The sequence below is a fragment of the Pristiophorus japonicus genome, chromosome 4 (genome assembly GCF_044704955.1).
Source record: "Pristiophorus japonicus isolate sPriJap1 chromosome 4, sPriJap1.hap1, whole genome shotgun sequence".
NCBI classification, from domain to species: domain Eukaryota; kingdom Metazoa; phylum Chordata; class Chondrichthyes; family Pristiophoridae; genus Pristiophorus; species Pristiophorus japonicus.
Window position 1 is genome coordinate 157,242,772 of NC_091980.1, and position 22,959 is coordinate 157,265,730.

General features: G+C 47.3%; 1 protein-coding gene across 3 annotated transcripts in view; it reads right to left on the reverse strand.

Annotated features, from left to right (window-relative positions):
- The window catches only part of LOC139263127 (tau-tubulin kinase 2-like), a 269,673-nt gene that overhangs the window by 118,856 nt on the left and 127,858 nt on the right, over positions 1–22,959 (reverse strand). For 2 of the 3 annotated variants that reach the window (XM_070878715.1, XM_070878714.1), the window contains exons 5-6: positions 21,412–21,552; positions 18,763–18,867 (exon numbers count right to left, since the gene is read on the reverse strand). In XM_070878715.1, coding sequence (XP_070734816.1) covers positions 18,763–18,867; positions 21,412–21,552 — 246 coding nt within the window. Of the gene's footprint in view, positions 1–18,762; positions 18,868–18,962; positions 19,073–21,411; positions 21,553–22,959 lie in introns of those variants that run through there. The other variant, XM_070878716.1, reaches the window with a different exon arrangement.

Genomic DNA, 22,959 nt, shown 5'->3' on the forward strand with positions numbered 1-22,959 from the left:
GCGCCGTTCTAGGGAGAGGAGAGAGCGGGCACGGGAGAGCAGCGCGCGAAAGAGAGCGAGCGCGAGCGAGAAGAGAGAGAGCGGCGCGAGAGAGAGAGAGCGAGCGCGCGAGAGAGAGAGAGAAGGAGGCGCGCGAGAGAGAGAGAGAGCGCGCGCGAGAGAGAGAGAGAGCGAGCGCGCGAGAGAGAGAGAGAGCGAGCGCGCGAGAGAGAGAGAGAGAGAGCGCGAGAGAGAGAGAGAGAGAGCGAGCGCGCGAGAGAGAGAGAGCGAGCGCGAGAGAGAGAGAGCGAGCGCGGAGAGAGAGAGAGCGAGCGCGAGAGAGAGAGAGAGCGAGCGCGCGAGAGAGAGAGAGAGCGAGCGCGCGAGAGAGAGAGAGAGCGAGCGCGCGAGAGAGAGAGAGAGCGAGCGCGAGAGAGAGAGAGAGAGCGAGCGCGAGAGAGAGAGAGCGAGCGCGAGAGAGAGAGAGCGAGCGCGCGAGAGAGAGGAGAGAGAGAGAGCGAGCGGAGAGAGAGAGAGAGAGCGAGCGCGCGAGAGAGAGAGAGCGAGCGCGCGAGAGAGAGAGCGACGCGCGAGAGAGAGAGAGCGAGCGCGAGAGAGAGAGAGAGCGAGCGCGAGAGAGAGAGAGAGCGAGCGCGAGAGAGAGAGAGAGCGCGAGCGCGAGAGAGAGAGAGAGAGCGAGCGCGAGAGAGAGAGAGAGAGCGAGCGCGAGAGAGAGAGAGAGCGAGCGCGAGAGAGAGAGAGAGCGAGCGCGAGAGAGAGAGAGAGCGAGCGCGAGAGAGAGAGAGAGAGCGAGCGCGAGAGAGAGAGAGAGCGAGCGCGAGAGAGAGAGAGAGAGCGAGCGCGAGAGAGAGAGAGAGCGAGCGCGAGAGAGAGAGAGAGAGCGCGAGCGCGAGCGCGAGAGAGAGAGCGCGAGCGAGCGCGAGAGAGAGAGAGAGCGAGCGCGAGAGAGAGAGAGCGAGCGCGAGAGAGAGAGAGAGCGAGCGCGCGCGAGAGAGAGCCTGGGCCCGGCCCAAGACTTCGGGCTGGATTTACAAGTAGGTGGCGTCGGGTCCTGGGTCGCCGAGATGGGGGGGGGGGGGGTGCCTGGCTCCGCCTCCCACAGCTCACGCTGCGCCGCGCCCAGCTCCAGAGGACCTGCAGGGAGCCGGAGAATGAGTTTTTTTAGGCGCACTTTTTGGCACGGAAAACGGGCGTCCAGGTCTGGGCTGCGCCGTTCTCGGGAGAGGAGAGAGCGGGCGCGGGAGAGCGAGCGCGAAAGAGAGAGTGAGTGCGAGAGAGCGAGCGCGCGCGAGCGAGAGAGCGCGAGCGAGAGCGAGAGCGAGCGCGCGAGAGAGAGAGAGAGAGAGAGAGCGCGCGAGAGAGAGAGAGAGAGAGAGAGAGAGAGAGAGAGCGAGAGCGCGAGAGAGAGCGCGAGCGCGAGAGAGAGAGAGAGCACGAAGAGAGCACGAAGAGAGCACGAGAGAGCACGAGAGAGCACGAGAGAGCACGAGAGAGCACGAGAGAGCACGAGAGAGCACGAGAGAGCACGAGAGAGCACGAGAGAGCACGAGAGAGCACGAGAGAGCACGAGAGAGCACGAGAGAGCACGAGAGAGCACGAGAGAGCACGAGAGAGCACGAGAGAGCACGAGAGAGCACGAGAGAGAGCGAGAGAGAGCGAGAGAGAGCGAGAGAGAGCGAGAGAGAGCGAGAGAGAGCGAGAGAGAGCGAGAGAGCGTGAGCGCGAGAGCGCGAGAGAGAGAGAGAGAGAGAGAGAGAGCGCGCGAGAGAGAGAGCGAGAGCGCGAGAGAGAGCGCGAGCGCGAGAGAGCGAGAGAGAGAGAGAGAGCACGAAGAGAGCACGAAGAGAGCACGAGAGAGCACGAGAGAGCACGAGAGAGCACGAGAGAGCACGAGAGAGCACGAGAGAGCACGAGAGAGCACGAGAGAGCACGAGAGAGCACGAGAGAGCACGAGAGAGCACGAGAGAGCACGAGAGAGCACGAGAGAGCACGAGAGAGCACGAGAGAGCACGAGAGAGCACGAGAGAGCGAGAGAGAGCACGAGAGCGAGAGAGAGCGAGAGAGAGCGAGAGAGAGCGAGAGAGAGCGAGAGAGCGAGAGCGCGAGAGCGCGAGAGAGCGTGAGCGCGAGAGAGCGTGAGCGCGAGAGGGGGGGGCCGGGCCCGGCACAAGACTTCGGGCTGGATTTACAGGTCGGTAGGTAGGTGGCGTCGGGTCCTTGGTCGCGGAGATGGGGGGGGGTACCTGGCTCCGCCTCCCACAGCTCATGCTGTGCCATGCCCCATCTCCGCCAGGGAAGCCGGAGAATATGGAAGGTTTTTTTAGGCGCACTTTGTGGCGCGGAAAACGGGCATCCAGGTCCGGCGCGGCCCGAAACTTGGTCCCGATACAGCAAAGTATTGGTCGCAAGCTCGGCATCGAGTAGCACCAGTGATGGGAGATGGCCCGAGTCTTGGTTGGGGGACAGGCATTAGGAAGGTGACTTCCAAAGTGACTTCCACCTATGGTCCAAACTCCCAAGGCCCCACCCCACACTCCTGGCCAAGAAAGGGGAAACACTCATCAAGGACACCGAGGCTGTCAGGGCCCGATGGAAGGAGCACTTTGAAGATCTCCTCAATTGAGACTCTGCCTTTGACTCGAGTGTTCTCTACTCCATCCCGCAGCATGCAACCCGCCACCAACTCAGTGAAACTCCAACGTTGCACGAGGTAGGCAAAGCCATAAAACAGCTCAAGAATAACAAGGGTACAGGTGCAGATGGAATCTCTGCTGAGGCACGAAATTATGACGGAGAGGCGCTGTTGGCGTGGATACATGACCTCATCTCTCTCATCTGGAGGGAGGAGAGCATGCCGGGAGATCTCAGATGCAGTGATTGTGACCATTTTTTTTTAAAAAAGGGGACAAGTCCAACTGCGGCAACTACAGGGGAATCTCCCTATCAGCCACTGGGAAAGTTATCGTTAGAGTGCTCCTCAATCGTCTTCTCCGAGGCCGATGAGCTCCTCCCGCAATCACAATTCGGATTTCGTCCCCGACGGGGCACAACAGACATGATCTTTACAGCACAACAGTTGCAGGAAAAATGCAGGGAGCAGCGCCAGCCCTTATACATGGCCTTTTTCGATCTTACAAAAGCCTTTAACACTGTCAACCGTAAGGGTCTATGGAGCGGCCTCCTCCGTTTCGGATGCCCCCAAAAGTTTGTCAACATCCTTCGCCTGCTTCACGATGACATGCAGGCCGTGATCCTTACCATCGGATCCATTACAGACCCAATCCACGTCTGGACCGGGGTCAAACAGGGCTGAATCATCGCTCCAACCCTCCTCTTAATCTTCCTCGGTCGCCATGCTCCACCTCACAATCAACAAGCTCCCCGCTGGAGTGGAACTAAACTACAGAACCAGTGGAAAGCTGTTTAATCTACACCGCCTCCAGGCCAGGTCCAAGATCACCCCAACCTTTGTCGTTGGGGTGCAGTATGCGGATGACGCCTGCGTCTGAGCACATTCAGAGGCTGCACTCCAGAATTCAGTCAATGCATTCACTGAGGCATATGAAAGCATGGGCCTTACGCTTAACATCCGTAAGATAAAGGTCCTCCACCAGCCTGTCACCTCCGCTCAGCACTGCCCTCCAATCATCAAGATCCACGGCGTGGCCCTGGACAACGTGGACCATTTCCCATATCTCGGAAGCCTCTTAACAAAGGCAGACATTGATGCGGAGATTCAACATCGCCTCCAGTGCAGCCTTTAGCCGTCTGAGGAAGAGAGAGTGTTTGAAGACCAGGCCCTCAAATCTACCACCAAGCTCATGGTCTACTGAGCTGTAGTAATACCCACCCTCCTGTATGGATCTGAGGCATGGACGATGTATAGAGGGCACCTCAAGTCACTGAAGATATATCACCAACGATGTCTCCGCAAGATCCTGCAAATCCCCTGAGAGGACAGGAGCACCAACATCAGTGTCCTCGACCAGGCTAACATCTCCAGTATTGAAGTACTGACCACACTCGATCAGCTTCGCTGGGCAGGCCACATAGTTCGCATGCCAGATACGAGACTCCCTAAGCAAATGCTTTATGCAGAGCTCCTTCATGGTAAACGAGCCAAAGGAGGACAGGAGAAAGCTTCCCTGGTAAAGTGCGACATCACCACTGACACCTGGGAGACCCTGGCCGAAGACTGCCCGAGGTGGAGAAAGTACATCCGGGGGGGCGTTGAGCTCTTCGAGTCTCAATGAAAAGAGCATGAAGAGGCCAAGCTCAGACAGCGGAAGGAGCGCGTGGCAAACCAGGCCCACCGACCCCTTCCCTCAACGAATGTCTGTCCCACCTGTAACAGGGTCTGTAGCTCGTATCAAACTGTTCAGCCATCAAAGAACTCACTTTGGGAGTGGAAGCAAGTCTTCCTCGATTCCGAGGGACTGCCTATGAACCATTCTATGATTCTTAGGGGAGCTGGTTAGGAGTCAGACCGTTTAATGGTAGACTGGTGATCCGGGGCGGTAAAGACATCATTTCCTGGGAAAGAAAAACTACAGATGCAGTGGAGATCCTAAGTACGGATAATAGATGCGAGGGACACTGGGCTCAATTGAGCAGTATTCTTCTTAACAACTGCAGTGTATAATAATGTTAGAAATACAGTTGATGTTTTTGGGATTTTGGGGGCAACTGGGGAGCAGAGGTGGTCAGGTTTACTGTTGTTTCATAGAAACATATAAAATAGGTGCAGGAGTAGGCCATTCAGCCCTTCTAGCCTGCACCGCCATTCAATGAGTTCATGGCTGAACATGAAACTTCAATACCCCCTTCCTACTTTCTCGCCATACCCCTTGATCCCCCTAGTAGTAAGGACTTCATCTAACTCCCTTTTGAATATATTTAGTGAATTGGCCCCAACCACTTTCTGTGGCAGAGAATTCCACAGGTTCACCACTCTCTGGGTGAAGAAGTCTCTCCTCATCTCGGTCCTAAATGGCTTACCCCTTATCCTTAGACTGTGACCCCTGGTTCTGGACTTCCCCAACATTGGGAACATTCTTCCTGCATCTAACCTGTCTAAACCCGTCAGAATTTTAAACGTTTCTATGAGGTCCCCTCTCATTCTTCTGAACTCGTGAATACAAGCCCAGTTGATCCAGTCTTTCTTGATAGGTCAGTCCCAACATCCCGGGAATCAGTCTGGTGAAGCTTCGCTGCACTCCCTCAATAGCAAGAATAACCTTCCTCAAGTTAGGAGACCAAAATTGTACACAATACTCCAGGTGTGGCCTCACCAAGGCCCTGTACAACTGTAGCAACACCTCCCTGCCCCTGTACTCAAATCCCCTCGCTATGAAGGCCAACATGCCATTTGCTTTCTTAACCGCCTGCTGTACCTGCATGCCAACCTTCAATGACTGATGTACCATGACACCCAGGTCTCGTTGCACCTTCCCTTTTCCTAATCTGTCACCATTCAGATAATAGTCCGTCTCTCTGTTTTTACCACCAAAGTGGATAACCTCACATTTATCCACATTATACTTCATCTGCCACGCATTTGCCCACTCACCTAACCTATCCAAGTCGCTCTGCAGCCTCATAGCATCCTCCTCGCAGCTCACACTGCCACCCAACTTAGTGTCATCCGCAAATTTGGAGATACTACATTTAATCCCCTCGTCTAAATCATTAATGTACAATGTAAACAGCTGGGGCCCCAGCACAGAACCTTGCGGTACCCCACTAGTCACTGCCTGCCATTCTGAAAAGTACCCATTTACTCCTACTCTTTGCTTCCTGTCTGACAACCAGTTCTCAATCCACGTCAGCACACTACCCCCAATCCCATGTGCTTTAACTTTGCACATTAATCTCTTGTGTGGGACCTTGTCGAAAGCCTTCTGAAAGTCCAAATATACATCAACTGGTTCTCCTTTGTCCACTTTACTGGAAACATCCTCAGAAAATTCCAGAAGATTTGTCAAGCATGATTTCCCTTTCACAAATCCATGCTGACTTGGACCTATCATGTTCCCATTTTCTAAATGCGCTGCTATGACATCCTTAATAATTGATTCCATCATTTTACCCACTACTGATGTCAGGCTGACCGGTCTATAATTCCCTGTTTTCTCTCTCCCTCCTTTTTTTAAAAAGTGGGGTTACATTGGCTACCCTCCACTTGATAGGAACTGATCCAGAGTCAATGGAATGTTGGAAAATGACTGTCAATGCATCCGCTATTTCCAAGGCCACCTCCTTAAGTACTCTGGGATGCAGTCCATCAGGCCCTGGGGATTTATCGGCCTTCAATCCCATCAATTTCCCCAACACAATTTCCCGACTAATAAAGATTTCCCTCAGTTCCTCCTCCCTACTAGACCCTCTGACCCCTTTTATATCCGGAAGGTTGTTTGTGTCCTCCTTCGTGAATACTGAACCAAAGTACTTGTTCAATTGGTCTGCCATTTCTTTGTTCCCCGTTATGACTTCCCCTGATTCTGACTGCAGGGGAGCTACGTTTGTCTTTACTAACCTTTTTCTCTTTACATACCTATAGAAACTTTTGCAATCCGCCTTAATGTTCCCTGCAAGCTTCTTCTCGTACTCCATTTTCCCTGCCCTAATCAAACCCTTTGTCCTCCTCTGCTGAGTTCTAAATTTCTCCCAGTCCCCAGGTTCGCTGCTATTTCTGGCCAATTTGTATGCCACTTCCTTGGCTTTAATACTATCCTTGATTTCCCTAGATAGCCACGGTTGAGCCACCTTCCCTTTTTTATTTTTACGCCAGACAGGAATGTACAATTGTTGTAATTCATCCATGCGGCCTCTAAATGTCTGCCATTGCCCATCCACAGTCAACCCCTTCAGTATCATTCGCCAATCTATCCTAGCCAATTCACGCCTCATACCTTCAAAGTTACCCTTCTTTAAGTTCTGGACCATGGTCTCTGAATTAACTATCATTCTCCATCCTAATGCAGAATTCCACCATATTATGGTCACTCTTCCCCAAGGGGCCTCGCACAATGAGATTGCTAATTAGTCCTCTCTCATTACACAACACCCAGTCGAAGATGGCCTCCCCCCTAGTTGGTTCCTCGACATATTGGTCTCGAAAACCATCCCTTATGCACTCCAGGAAATCCTCCTCCACCGTATTGCTTCCAGTTTGGCTAGCCCAATCTATTTGCATATTAAAGTCACCCATTATAACTGCTGCACCTTAATTGCATGCACCCCTAATTTCCTGTTTGATGCCCTCCCCAACATCACTACTACTGTTTGGAGGTCTGTACATAACTCCCACTAACGTTTTTTGCCCTTTGGTGTTCTGCAGCTCTACCCATATAGATTCCACATCATCCAAGCTAATGTCTTTCCTAACTATTGCATTAATCTCCTCTTTAACCAGCAATGCTACCCCACCTCCTTTTCCTTTTATTCTATCCTTCCTGAATGTTGAATACCCCTGGATGTTGAGTTCCCAGCCCTGATCATCCTGGAGCCACGTCTCCGTAATCCCAATCACATCATATTTGTTAACATCTATTTGCACAGTTAATTCATCCACCTTATTGCAGATACTCCTTGCATTAAGACACAAAGCCTTCAGGCTTGTTTTTTTTAAACACCCTTTGTCCTTTTAGAATTCTGCCGCACAGTGGCCCTTCCTGTTCCCCACCCCGGGCCTCTCCGCCCCCCACCCCTCCCCATCTCCCCTCCGTCTCCTGCCTCTGCCTCCCTTTTGTCTCCCTCTGTCTCCCTGCATTGGTTCCCATCCCCCTGCCATATTAGTTTAACTCCTCCCCAACAGCACTAGCAAACACTCCCCCTAGGACATTGGTTCCGGTCCTGCCCAGGTGCAGACCGTCCGGTTTGTACTGATCCCATCTCTCCCAGAACCGGTTCCAATGCCCCAGGAATTTGAATCCCTCCCTGCTGCACCACTGCTCAAGCCACGTATGCATCTGCGCCATCCTGCGATTCCTACTCTGACTAGCACGTGGCACTGGTAGCAATCCCGAGATTACTATTTTTGAGGTCCTATATTTTAATTTAGCTCCTAGCTCCTTAAATTCGTTTCGTAGGACCTCATCCCTTTTTTTTAAACCTATGTCATTGGTACCAATGTGCACCACGACAACTGGCTGTTCTCCCTCCCATTTCAGAATGTCCTGCACCCGCTCCGAGACATCCTTGACCCTTGCACCAGGGAGGCAACATACCATCCTGGAGTCTCGGTTGCGGCCACAGAAACGCCTATCTATTCCCCTCACCATTGAATCCCCTATCACTATCGCGCTCCCACTCTTTTTCTTGCCCTCCTGTGCAGCAGAGCCAGCCACGGTGCCATGAACTTGGCTGCTGCTGCCCTCCCCTGATGAGTCATCCCCCCCAACAGTACTCAAAACGGTGTATCTGTTTTGCAGGGGGATGACCACAGGGGACCCCTGCACTACCTTCCTTGCAGTGCTCTTCCTGCTGGTCTTCCATCTCTCGCTCCTGGATTTGGGGGGGGGGGGGGCGAAACTCAGAAGAGGGAGCACTCCTCTGCATCTGGTTATGCTATAGATGATCTGGAAATGATGAGGACAACACTGGGTACTCATTGGATCCATAGCATGGATAATAGTGCTGGATTGATTCCTATAATTTTTCCAGATTGTCTTGGGGGTTGGAGTAGGGAAAATAAATTGTAGAGCTACATGAGGTTTTGGCTACGATTGTTGAATTAGCTGAACTGAGTGCATTATTTTGCCAGGTTAAATATGGTCTGTGGATCAAATGGAACAACTCATTTTCATGTTCCATACTTCATGTGTTCCTATGTTGTAAAATGCTACTCTCACCAGCAGGTGATCATAGGGCATTTTTGAGAGAGTACCATGCTAGAATCTGTGTTACCCTCAAGGAAACCCAGTCACTAAATCATGAACATGCAAGGTGGAAAACAGTGCTTCCCATTCACTCAAGGCAAAATACTAGTTTATGCACTATACAAGTGTCAAGCCAAGTTTCTCCAGCACAAATCAAGTACTGAGAGAAGTAGGAAAAAGGATTATATTGGTGAGCAATGTGAGCAACATCCTTGTACTAGATAAAGTTTCATTGTGTCAGCTGTGGCTCTGAGTAGCGCTCTCTCCTCCGAGTCAGAAGGTTGTGGATTCAAGTCCCACTCGAGACTTGAGCACAAAAAAAAAATCTAGGCTGACACTCCAGTGCAGTGCTGAGAGAGTGCTGCACTGTCAGAGGTGCCGTCTTTCAGATGAGATGGCTGCGCTCTCAAGTGTACGTAAAAGATCCATGGCACTATTTCAAAGAAAAGCAGGCGGGTTATCCCCACTGTCCTGGCCAATATTTATCCCTCAATGTTAAAAAAAAAATAATCTGGTCATTATCACATTGCAGTTTGTGGGAGCTTGCTTGTGCGCAAATTGGCTGCCCCGTTTCCCACATTACAACGGTAACTACACTCCAAAAGTACTGCATTGGCTGTAAAGCGCTTTGAGACAGGGTCATGAAAGACACTTTATAAATCCAAGTCTTTCTTTCTTTAGTGTTTGTTAATCATATCATCTTTTGATTGACCATGAAATCCAGCAAGAAAATGAATAAAAGCATTTACAATTATTTCTCCCATTGAAAACAGGAATATTTAAACCACTGTAAAAATGTTGATGCACAGTTGTCAAAACTTTAAATTAAAAAAATGTTTCAGGTAATTTTGAGGCTAATTCAATATGAAGCAAAATGGTTTAGTCAGAGCGGAAGAGTTAAACCTCACATTGCATTAATTATGAGTAGAGGCTCCGTTTCCTGCTATCTACACTAAATTGCACAGGATAATTTTGAAGGTAATTTCTGCTTGCTTGACATGCACTTTTACCATGTACCCTGGGATATACAGCATCAGTGACAGGCATTGAGAGCTCAATGCCCATTATACAGGGCAGGATAAAAGGGGGATAATTAAAGGATAGCAAACGGTCTATAGAATTACTGGTCATCAAAATAGAACCCTGAGTGAAAATACAGTCAAGGTAAAGTATATTCTGCAAGGTTATGGTTAAAATGGCTTATATTCCTGGAATGCCTCCCCAGCATCACAGTGAAGATTTCTTGGGTCGGAATAACAACGTTAGGAAACAAACGCACGAGGGACAGCTAGAAGAAGACAATCCTGTCAACTGACACCATCAGCAATTGCATCATTATACATTGCTATTTCCAGGAGACATTAAATTGCACAACCACAGCACAATGCCTGCTGGACACCCTGACTCGAGTACATAACAGATGATTACTGCAGCATTTGATGGGGTGTGTTTTTATTTTGAATGCTGCATTAAACACAACCTTACAAATATTTCCAACAAGCATCCTTGCGACATTGACTTGCCAGTCACACATCTATATTGGAACATGTGACTGATTACTACACACACTGCTGCTGAAACAAATGGAAACAGCACAATATATTGTAAGGGGATTGTACAAACAGAGTGGCGGTCCAGAAGAATAATAGCTCCCCAAATCCATTTGTGGATTAATAATCCTGAATTAGATGGATCAATTTCTGCAGAGCAGCACTAGATATGAATATGATTAGCCTTCGGTTTGTTCAGAGAATCCTGCTTTTAGGTTATTGGCACCACAGGGAAACACACAGTAAATAAATACCTTACATCGCAGATTAGGATATGCTTTACAAGGTCCCTTTGTGGAAAGAAAGCCATATGTAGACTGAAAAGCTAATTACTCTTGTTCCAAATCAAGGTCACATCACCCCCATTTATCTGCAGCGATAGAACATTTTCTCCACCACACCACACATTAGCATTATTTAAAACTAGAGGGAGAAAAAAAAGAAAGCGTTTCAGGGATTAGAGGCATTCTAGCTGAAGAGCTGGCACCAAGACTGGTGCAATCACCAAATGGCTGCCATCTGTGCTGTACCTGGCATGATTCAGTAAGGATTGAAGGTTCCGTCGCACTGCCGCTATTGTCCAAAGTCACTACCACCATCATCCATATCATTTCAACAGAACTGTGATTTTCTTTTATAAAAAAAAACACATCTGCTCAGTTAGCCATCACATCATGTGAGTCCTCCCACCCCACCCCCCCAAAATAATTCTCCTTGCTTGGTTAAATGTGGCAAAACAACACTTCTGTTTGTCAGAGGATATAATCTTTTTATATAACTCATATGGAGTCCAATGAACTGCTGCACAGCACAGGAATTATACAATGAAAGATCACATGCCTGGTGCAATACAACTTGCTGAAATAACCGCAATAATTACAGCAATGACGCTAGTTCGTTCCAAGTCTGAAATATATTTGTTAATAAAGAAAGGGAAAGCTCACAATCATTCACAAACAGTGAAAATGTTGGATACTGACTTTGTACAAATAACTGCATAGGGATACAATTATGGTTCAATACTTATTATTTATTTCCCATCAAACAGTTGGGTAATCTTTTATGCTCATTAGATTGAGGGATGTCAGCTCTGGGAACTGAAACAGACCTCATAAGGTTTTACAATGCATTGGCCAGACCACATGGACTGCTATGCTCGATTCTAGTTACCATGCCACCCAAAAGATGTACATGCATTGTAGATAGTAAAGAGCCAAGTATAAAGGGGATGAGCTGTAAGGAAAGAATTATATAGAAAGTACAACACGGAGTCAGGTCATTCAGCCCAAACAATTGATGTTGGAGCTTATCCTCTCTATGAGCAGTAGTCCTAATTCCATGTGCAGGAAACAGAAGAAAGAACAGGGAAGTTCAAGTTCTACAGTCTGGACAGAATGCAGTCCGGTGGGGGTGGGAGAGGTGCGGGCCTCATCAAGGTTTGTAAAATATTAAATGTTAGCGGTAAGGTAAACCCAGACATTACTTCAAAGTAAGCCAAGCCAACTGGACCAAAGGATGCCAATGTAAAATCAGTGAAAACTAAACCCAAAATTGATTTTCGGGCAATTTTGTAATTATTCAAAGTGTGGCAAAAATAGAAACACAGAAATTTACAGCGCAGGAGGCCGCCATTCTGGCCCATTGTGTCAGCACCGGCCGACAAAACACGTCTCTTGGTCAGCAGTCCTAAAGGTTACATATAAACCTATGAACAATGATGGAAAGGCAAAGAGCACCCAGCCCAACTAGTCTGCCTCACACAACTGCGACACTGCTTATACTGAAACATTCTACACTCCACCCCAACCGGAGCCATGTGATCTCCTGGGAGAGACAAAAAAAAACAGATAAAAACCCAGGCCAATTTAGAGAGAGAAAAAAAATCTGGGAAAATTCCTCTCCGACCCATCCAGGCGATCGAAACTAGTCCAGGAGATAACCCTGGCCGTATTCTATTCCCTGTAGTACTCACCATTATATCTGCTCCGTCCAAAAGGCCAATTACCAGGTCTAGGTCCGTAACCCTGCAGGTTACGGCACTTTAAGTGCCCATCCAACCACCTCTTGTTAGTGGTGAGGGTTTCTGCATCCACCACTCTTCCAGGCAATGAGTTCCAGATACCCACAACCCTCTGCGTAAAGAAGCTCCCCCTCAAATCCCCTCTAAACCTTCCACCAATCACCTTAAAACTATGCCCCCTCGTAATAGACCCCTCCACCAACGGAAATAAGCCCTTACTAGTCACTATGTCCAGGCCCCTCAATATTTTGTACACCTCAATGAGGTCTCCTTTGAACCTCCTCTGTTCCAATAAGAACAAACACAGCCTATCCAATCTGTCCTCATAACTAAGATTCTCCTTTCTCGGCAGCATCCTAGTAAATCTCCTCTGCACCCTCTCGAGTGCAATCACGTCCTTCCTATAATACGGCAACCAGATCTACACGCAGTACTCCAGCTGTGGCCTAACCAAAGTATTATACAATTTAAGCATAGCCTCCCTGCTCTTATATTCTATGCCCCGGCCAATAAAGGCAAGCATTCCATATGCCTTCTTAGCCACCTGACCTGCTACTTTCCGAGATCTGTGGACAAGCACTCAAAGGCCCCTTTGTTCATCTACACTATTAAGTGGCCTACCGCTTAATGTGTATACCCTTTCCTTATTAACCTTCCCAAAATGCATCACCTCACACTTCTCTGAATTAAATTCCATTTGCCACTGCTCTGGCCACCTGACCAGTAAATGGCAGGTGAGGTAGTAAATAAAAAATTGCATTCATTCAAAATACGGTTGGATGCTGAGCTGTGAAAGTCAAGGTACAGGAGGGACAAATCCAATGGGCCGAGTGGCCTTTTCCTGTCCAACAGTTTTTACAACTTATGGAACAATTCTAGATTCCCAGCGTCAGCACCAATTCGGTTAGATGTAGAATGAAACACAATAATTTGCATTAAAATAGCACCTTTAGCATAGAAAATCTTCCCCAGGTGCTTCACAAAGAAGTAATCAGGAAAAATGGACATAGGAGCTTGGGCAGAGAGGACCTGAAAAGGGGGAGAGTGAAGTGGAGGAGCGCGGGGAGATAATTCCGGGGCAAGGCACGGCCGCCCTTGGTGGGGTGAAGGGAAGAGGGATGCCCAAGATGCCAGAATCAAAGGAACAGAATGTACTGGGAGGATTGTAGGGCTGGAGGAGGTTACAGATATCAGAATCCCATGAAGGGACTTAAACACAAAGGAGAATTTTGAAACTGGAGGCATCGGGGGACTGGGAGCCAATGAAGGTCAGCAAGGATGTGGTGATACGAGAGGAGGATCTGGTACTGGATAAGAAAGTGACACCAGCGTTTTGATTGAGCTGAAGTTTAGAGGCTGGAAAATGAGGCGCTGGTCAAGAGGAAGCATTGGAATAGTTGAGTCTGGAGGTGACGAAGACATGGATGAGGGTTTCAGTGATAGGTTGGCTGAGGCAAGGGCAATGTTACGTAGGTGGAGGTAGTCGGTCCTTGTGATGGAACATATACAGGGTTGGAAGCTCAGAGCGGGGACGCTGGTTCAGCAGAGACAATGGCCGGGGAAGGAGATGGAATCGGTGGTGGGCCATAGACGATGGTTTCCATCTGTCCAATGTTTAAGAGGAGGAAATTGCAGCTCATACAATATGCATATTCTCTCCTGTTAATGTTCCTAAACTGGTACCGTACTTAGTGTGAACTTTATATTTCTCACAATCCATCCTTCTGTCATCATTTAGTAGCATGGACTGTCAAACAGTGCTGAATTACAGGCTCACACATTGAGTATAGCCCGTTTTGTGCTGATTATTAGGGAGCAGCTGGAACCAGTAAAACAATATCTCATTAGACATGTGTGCCTTCAGGAGATTAGTGAAACATGTCTCAGGGGTTATGGTGGGAGGTAGTTAGGAAAGGAACAGAAACAAATCCCATTTCTTAAGCGAGAGACAGTTTCGAACCACAAAATCTGTCCTTTTGATGGAACATACTGCAAAGTAAAATCAAACAGAGTTGGTATAAACTAAATTATGTCCTTATAGTTTCTGGCATTTATTTCCCAAGCAAAAAGCAACCTCACGATAAGAAAATAGTCTAAGATCAGCATTTAAGTATGAAATATCACCAGACGCATATCTGGATTAATATTTAATGCTATAGACCCATTCTTCAGTAACATTACCCCGCAATCAATATTTCAACTTCTTTTGTTTTATAAAAAGCACAACATTGATAGCAGAAATGGAGGAGCAAATGTGAGAAATCTAAAGACTTTTGCTTAACCCTACATTTAAATTTCCACCCAAAGGAAGATTGCCAACCACAGCTTTCTACTGGAAATCACACGACAGGTTTCAGTTTCAACAGTACATCTCCATCAACTCCAAATGTCAACTTCCGAAAGACCACAAAACCTTTTACTTCCATTACCAGAGAAAGAAAGAGAGTCACCTGTGCTACAGCAGCATAATATTGGATCAGTTAGCCAACATTTGCAAAAGGTAAAGTAATGAGCAAGCGACTTTCTTTAACCATTACAGTTGAAAGATTTACTCCAAATTCCTGCTCCATCTCATGGGAATGTTAACCAAAGACCAAAAATATTAAATGCAAGAGGCTTCTTCAGTTTCAACACAGGCTTGAAAAACTATAGTATTATTTCTCATGATGTAAATCGAATCATTTCATAACAAGTTACACATTTTGAGATGCATAATTTCTTGGCCATAGTAACACAATTAAATCAGTTATTCTACCAACATGGTGTTTCACAAAGTCTAATGTTGCCTAATTTAATCTAGTACGTTATTAAGTTCAAAGCAATGCTCATCACTAACTACTATGTTTTAATGAGAATACAAAACATTTATTAAAATACCATCAAAATCACAGTAAATATAATTTGCTTGTCAAAAAATTCTATTTATTACAGATTAAAACAAAAAACAGTTTTCAAACCTTTCCTCAACATCCTGAGGTTAGTCAAAAGTTGGTTGAAACCATGTAAGCAAAGAGTTGTTATTAAGGAGAGTGGATTAGATTGGGATCTTGCCATGGGTGGAGTTCCACATGCCTCTGCACTGTCACCACTGGTATGCATCATTTCCATGGTTACTTTAATGGAGGGCTGAGATGGAACTATCCGCAATTCACTGACACAAAAATATCCATGGAGTTAACAATTCAAATCAAATCCATAGGTTACAGGCTGGGTAGACACGTTAGGTAAATGGGCCAATGTGTGACATATAGCTTTTAATTTGGACACTTGGAGTTAGAAAGCTCTTCAACATATTTATACCATGCGCGAGTACCTGTTAAAGTTAATAGATCCAGGAAGAGACCCGGGGATAACAGATGATCACTTATTACTGTACAGTGAGAGTTGGTTATATTGAAAGCAGATATGGTTTTAGGTTGTCTAGATAGAACCACAGCATGCAAAACCAAAATTATAAAATACAAACAGGTTGAACCTCTCCAGTCCGGCACCCTCGGGACCTGATCGGTGCCAGACCAGAGAATTTCCCGGACCACAGGTGGTCACGCTGACCCCCAGACTTACCGGGTACTGCTGACCTGGAGCTGGCTGCTGCTCCTCTCCCCACCACCTGCAGTGCTTCCCCACCCCCGGTTGGTTTGGCGCGGAGAGGCGCACCAATCAAAACTGGGCCCGAAATGCTGCAGAACAACCCAGCGGCGTTCTACGCATGCGCTGCACAGAAGCCTATTGCGCAGCATTTCGGGCCCAGCACCTCACTCCCTCTCTCTCTGCGCCAACCCGGGGGGGGGGGGGGGGGGAAAAGAGAGAGAGAGCGAGAGAGAGAGGGAGAGGGAGAGAGAGAAAAGAGAGCGCGCGGCTGACTCCAAGACACAGCGTGCCGGCCCAACTGCAGAGGGAGAGGCGGTGGCAGCGGAGAGAGGAGGAGCAGTCAGCCCCAGGACACAGTGCGGGCCGCGGGCCCCTGCCAGGAATGATGCCAAACCAGGGAGGTTGCCGGATCAAACAGTCCCGGACTGGATAGGTTCAATCTGTACTTGCATTTATAAAACAACATCCCAAAGTCTCTGGTATGTTTGCATTTGGAGTACCATGTCTAGTTTTGGTCCTCATATACATCATTGGCTCCTGGTTAAGCAGCGCCACGATTTCAAAATTCTCATCTTTGTTTTCAAATCCCTCCATGACCTCGGCCCTCCCCATCTCCCTAACCTCCTTCATCCCCCCCCACCCCCCCATATCTCCCTAATCTCCTCCACACCACCCCCCCATATCTCGCTAACCTCCTTCCCTCCTCCCCCCCCCATATCTCCCTAACCTCCTTCCCCACCCCCATATCTCCCTAACCTCCTTCCCTCTCCCCCCCCCCCCATATCTCCCTAACCTCCTTCACCCCCCCCCATATCTCTCCAACCTCCTCCATCCCCCATATCTCTCTAACCTCCTTCCCCTTCCCTCCTCCCCCCCCCCCCATATCTCTCTAACCTCCTCCCCCCCCCATATCTCTCTAACCTCCTCCCCCCCCCATATCTCTCTAACCTCCTCCCCCCCCCATATCTCTCCAACCTCCTCCATCCCCCATATCTCTCTAACCTCCTTCCCCTTCCCTCCTCCTCCCCCCCCCATATCTCTCTAACCTCCTCCCCCCCCCCATATCTCTCTAACCTCCTCCCCCCCCATATCTCTCTAACCTCCTCCCCCCCCATATCTCTCTAACCTCCTTCCCCTCCCCCCATCTCTCTAACCTCCTTCCCCTCCCCCCCATATCTCTCTAACCTCCTTCCCCCCCCCCCCCATCTCTCTAACCGCCTTCCCCCCACCCATATCTCTCTAACCTCCTTCCACCCCCCCCCCCATATCTCTCTAACCTCCTTCCCCACCCCCCCATATCTCTCTAACCTCCTTCCACCCCCCCCCATATCTCTCTAACCTCCTTCCCCACCCCCCCATATCTCTCTAACCTCCTTCCCCCCCCCCCCATATATCTCTAACCTCCTTCCCCCCCCCCGCCCTCGAGCATTCTTGATTATAATCACTCAGCCATTGGTGGCCGTGCCTGCTGTTGCCTAGGCCCTAAGCTCTGGAATTCCCTGCTTAAACCTCTCTGCCTCCCTTTCCTCCTTAAAGACGCGTCTTAAAACCTACCTCATGTCCTAATTTCTCCTTGCGGCTCGGTGTCAAATGTTTTGTCTCATAATGCCTTGGGACATTTCACTACGTTAAAGGTGCTATATAAATGCAAGTTGTTGTTGTTGAAAGGTGTCTTAACCTTAGAACCCTTATCAATCAGGATACACATCTAGGAGTCAAGAGTTATTTACTTTGGAGAAACGCAAGGTTGGAAGGGATATGATTAAGGTTTTTAAAAAGATGAAGGGATTGGTCAGGTAGGTTATTTAAGATTGATAGGGTGTCTAAAAAATCTGCAGACAAAAGGTCAGCTTAGAATCCAGGGAGCATTTCCTTTTGCAGCGTCATTGCTCTCTGGAACAATCTGCCACAACATGCAGTGGGCAAGGTGTCACCACAGTCCTTTAACAGGGACATATTCGTGAGTGAAGGGGACATTTCCAGTTGAAAAGACTAAATTGTTAGTTAGCTGTAACGTTGAGGAGTTACAGGCGAACAGAATCTTCTGGAGTTTGCTTTATTGCCTTAAGAAGCCGAAGAGGAATTTCCCAGAGCTTTTCCTGAATGGACTACTGTTTTTTTTTCCATTTTGCTCATTTCTTGAGCGCATCGTTGGGGTAGGAGAATGGTGTACGAGTTGCATTGTTGTACGAGTTGCATTGTTGTCTGGATGGACCAGGCTTGATGGTGCTTTCACACCCTTTTTGTCCGCTTGTATCCATTTAAATCATTAAAAAATAACGTCACACCATAAATTAATGTAAAGTGACAACTTCTGAAACATGCCATCGCTACATGCAAAATAAAGCATAAAGCTCCCTTCTACTCTGCCTGAACAATGCAACTCAACTTTTCCACTACAATTTTCAATATCCCTAACCGTAGAAATGCAGCCCTACTGCACCAAAGCAAATTTATTTCCCACATAAGCCATCTGGTTAACTTCTTTGACTGAGAGTCAGTTGTATCAAATTGTGGCCAAGTCTATGCAGCGGCCCTGCCTGCTTTAGAATCGAGTTGAGATAGTTTCATCCTGTTTCACAAACACAAACTTTAAAAAGGCAAATTTAAATCCAGGTGTTAAAGGTGAAAAGAGCAGGGCTATAAGCTACTGCATCACCGAACTGTTCCCAACATTATGTTCAATTCAACTTAAGAACCTGTAACAAGATAGAATACTTACAGGTCTAACGTCTCCACAGGAATTTGTGAATTGTCGCGCCAAACCAAAGTCCAGCATGAAACACTTTCTACAGGTGCTAGGAAAGCGGCCCATTGCAAAGTTTGACTGAAAATAAAAAAGAACATTTTTCCTGTTTTAGTGAACAAATTGACAGAAATCACTCAATCAACCCACCTTCATAATTAGAAAGAAAGACTTGCCTTAATACAGCACTTTATGACCTCAGGACGTCCCAAAGCTCTTTAAAGTACTGTCGAAGTGTAGTCACTGTTGTAATATAGGAAGTGCAGCAGCCATTTTACGCACAGCATGGTCCCACAACAATGAGATACATCACCGGGTACACTGTCTTTTAATAATGCCGGTTGAGAAATAAATTACATAATATTCATAGATGGATAGCAGGGAGTGAAGTAAACAGCTCAACCCTGGTTGACACGTGATACTGTTTTATATAGCACTCAAGTTAAATAGATCTCACGTCATGAAAACAGAAGAAAACATTTTGCGGGGGAGGGAAGAAGCAAAAGGCAGTCTAAAAAAAGACTTGGATTTATACAGCGCCTTTCACGACCACCAGACGTCTCAAAGAGCTTTACAATGAAGTACGTTTGAAGTGTAGTAAGTGTCGTCACTGTTGTAATGTGGGAAACGCGGCAGCCAATTTGCGCACAGCAAGCTCCCACAAACAGCAATGTGATAATGACCAGACAATCTGTTTTTGATATGTTGATTGAGGGATAAATATTGGCCAGGACATCAGGGATAACTCCCCTGCTCTTCTTCGAAATAGTGCCATGGGATCTTTTACACCCACCTGAGGGGGCAGACAGGACCTCTGTTTAGCATCTCACCCGAAAGACAGCTCAGCACTCCATTGGAGTGTCAGCCTAGATTTACATACTCAGGATTCTGGAGTCAGACTTGAACCCACAACCTTCTGACTCACTGAGCCACAGCTGGCACTGTCTAGAGTAGTTCTAATTTTGGGATTAGCGGGTGCCAGGGCCCCTAACTCCCAAGACATGGATCTCGGACAGTCTGAAACACTAAAGGTGCTGGATCCGCTGATGCCAATGGCCTGGGAGATGCGGTAAAGCAGGTTACCCCAGCCCACTGGGCTTAGCCAATGCAGCAAGTTTATTTTGGATGTTACCGCCAGCTTCAGGAGACCCACGGGTTGAGAACTGGCAGCCCAAGCACTTCAATCGCCCCAATAGAAAAGCAACAAAACAATACGGAGTTTTTAAAAAGACTTTGAACCCAAGAATTTTCTTTCCGCAATGTAACGTGATTTGGGTAGAAAATTCCAGAGCATGGGGTGGCTGGTGTGCAACGGCCACCACTCGTTTAAAAAAAATCCAAGCATAGGCATCTTCCACCCTTCAGGATGTAGTTCGGGATGTGGAATATTAGGTCCTTCATTGAAACACCTGTGAACTCATTCCTTTTTGGCGTGGAAGCAAGTCATCCTCGATATAAGGGACTGCCTTTGGTGAGGATAGGGGCATAGTGACTGAATGATCGGCCTCCTACCAGGTCAACTAGAAGATCAAACTTATGAGTGGGTTATGGACATCAGTTGAAGATCAAGATTGCATTACAACATTCATACCCTATTTTTCTGTAATATATATCTGACAACTTGATTGAATTAAAATTATTCTTGCAACATTTGGAAGATGCCTTTTTCCAAGCCTCCAGTTAACGGAGAACAAAACAACAGCCAACAGCAGTGTAATATGAAATTTCATGTAGTATGCATTAAATGGTCCATGAAGACAAAAAGCTTGGACTCTCAGCTACTTGGAAAGAGGTTGCACAATAAATATTACCACCATTAGGTCAGCAGGCAAAATTTTCCAAGAACAAAAAAAAATCAGCCTGCTCCATGCATAGGTCAACTCCACTCTATTACTTCCCTCAGCATATCCCTCAATCCCTTCTTTCCAAAAATGCATCCGATTGCCTCATGAAAACAGCTTCAATAGTTTTCTGATAACTTACAATTTTATTACCTCTAGTTAACATGATGTCTGCTTTGGCTCAGTGGGTAACCCTCTCAGCTCCACATCAGAAGGTTGTGGTTTCAAGCCCCACTCCAGAGAATTAAGCACATAATCTAGGCCGACATTCCAGTGCTGTACCAAGGGAGTGCTGCACTGTCAGAGGTATCATCTTCCGGATGAGTTGTTAAACCAAGGCCCCGCCCCATCTGCCCTTTCAGGGGTAGGTAAAAGATCTCAGTGCACTATTTCAAAGAACAGGGGAGTTCTCAGTGACGTTCGGGTCAATATTTATCCCTCAATCAACATCACAAAACAAAATCAGATTATCTGGTCATCATCGCATTGCTGTTTGTGGGACCCTGCTATGTGTAAATTGGCTGCCGCGTTTCCTACATTACAACAGTGATTACACGTCAAAAGTACTTCATTGGCTGTAAAGAGCCTTGGGACCTCCTGATGTTGTGAAAGGCACTACATAAATGAAAGCCTTTCTTTAGGTTGCAAACATTCCTACAAACTTCTCAGATTGCATGATTTTATACCAATTTGATAAGAATTGAAGAAATTAGGCAATCTAATTTGTTTTTGATTCTAAGGAACACGAGGAAAAGCCGCTTTAACTGCCCCGTGAATTACTTACAGGTTTGATGTCCCTGTGAAGGAAGCCCACAGTGTGAATACTTTCTATTGCTTCAAGAATCTGTTTTCCCAGTCGCAGAGTAGTGCTGATGCTAAAGGTACCTCTAGACTGGCTGCGGCGTAGATCAGCAAGGTTTCGACCCTGAGCAGAGAGAAGAGAAATGTTCTTTTAGTTCTAAAAGCATGATACATTATTAATATATTCACGATGTGGACTGTGTGTAGAGGTTTTTGGAAATTTCCCAGCACAATAGTTGTTTCTTGCATGGCAATGAACCCAATGAAATTCAAGTGGGTTAATATTGCCAATAATCATCTATTGTCATCTTGCTCTTCCCTTCTTCTGACGGCTTCGCCTACGGTGATCTTTGCATAATCATTACTTCTTGATTTACCGCACCCTCTTGCTTAATTGTCGCAACCTTGGTAGTGTTCTGCACAATAGGCTTTGGTTTCTCAGCTTAAAAAAAGATTGGATTCCCCGGCCAAGGCAGAGGAGGGCAGACCGGTGGCGAGGCAGGGTGAGGATTTAACACCTTCATAAATTTAAGGTTAATACTTAACTCTATGGTAAAATTACTATTCTACAAATTACTTTTTAAATAGAGTATCCTTGTTAGGATCTGTGCAATGGTGAAGCACCTGGAAAATGTAGTTTATGGAAGTTAGCATTTTGACCCTTGCTCTATGACAGGATAACCAACTCAATTTAAGTTGTAATGGTGGAATTACAACAGGCCTCAGAGCTTCTCAGTTAGGGAGGAAACAACTACTGATCCTGATCACTGTCCAGTGATCCACACTGGAAGCACATGTGCCCAGACGTCGAATGAGGGCAGGATCAGGATCAGCGCAATTTCCCTCGCACATACAACAAAGATAGCTGATCCATCGAGCCGATCCCATTAAGTCATATTGCAACTAAGCATCATGACTCTCGATGCTCTCACCCAGCAGCAGCAGCTGTGTAATGTCCTGGGAGAGGCAAAAATACTTTGAAACACCTCTGGCGATTCTGAGCAAAAAGAATTCTGGGAATACTTCTCCAAACTGGATCTCACTCAATGCTCAAGACGGAGGTAACACTTGGCGGTGTTGAGAGGTGGGGGGAGGGAGAAAGAGAGATAATTTTCCCGGGGAGAGCCTTACCTTGCCAGTTGGAAGCATGCATCAGAAATTTGGGTGTATGTTTCCAACGATCTCTCATCCCTTCGTTCTAGTAAAGAGAAAGTCGTGGCCAGTGCATGCTCCAAAATTCCCATAAGCGCTTCCAGCGTGAGACACTCCCCACTGGATATGTCAACTCAGTAAATCACCCGAGAGATGGCCTGACAGTTGCTGGAATGCATCACTTGTCTGAACATCTTTAATCAGGCGTCTGTCGCACCTCCCATCGGGAGTGAAGAGCATGGGAGTACCAGGCATGTCAGCATGGTTGGCCAAGGAGAAAGTTCCTTGGGAATAGTAGTGGAGTAATGGGAAATGCTACTCCCAAAATTTCAAGACTCCAGACTTTGTGCAATACAGTGACGTTAGGGGTTTTGAAACA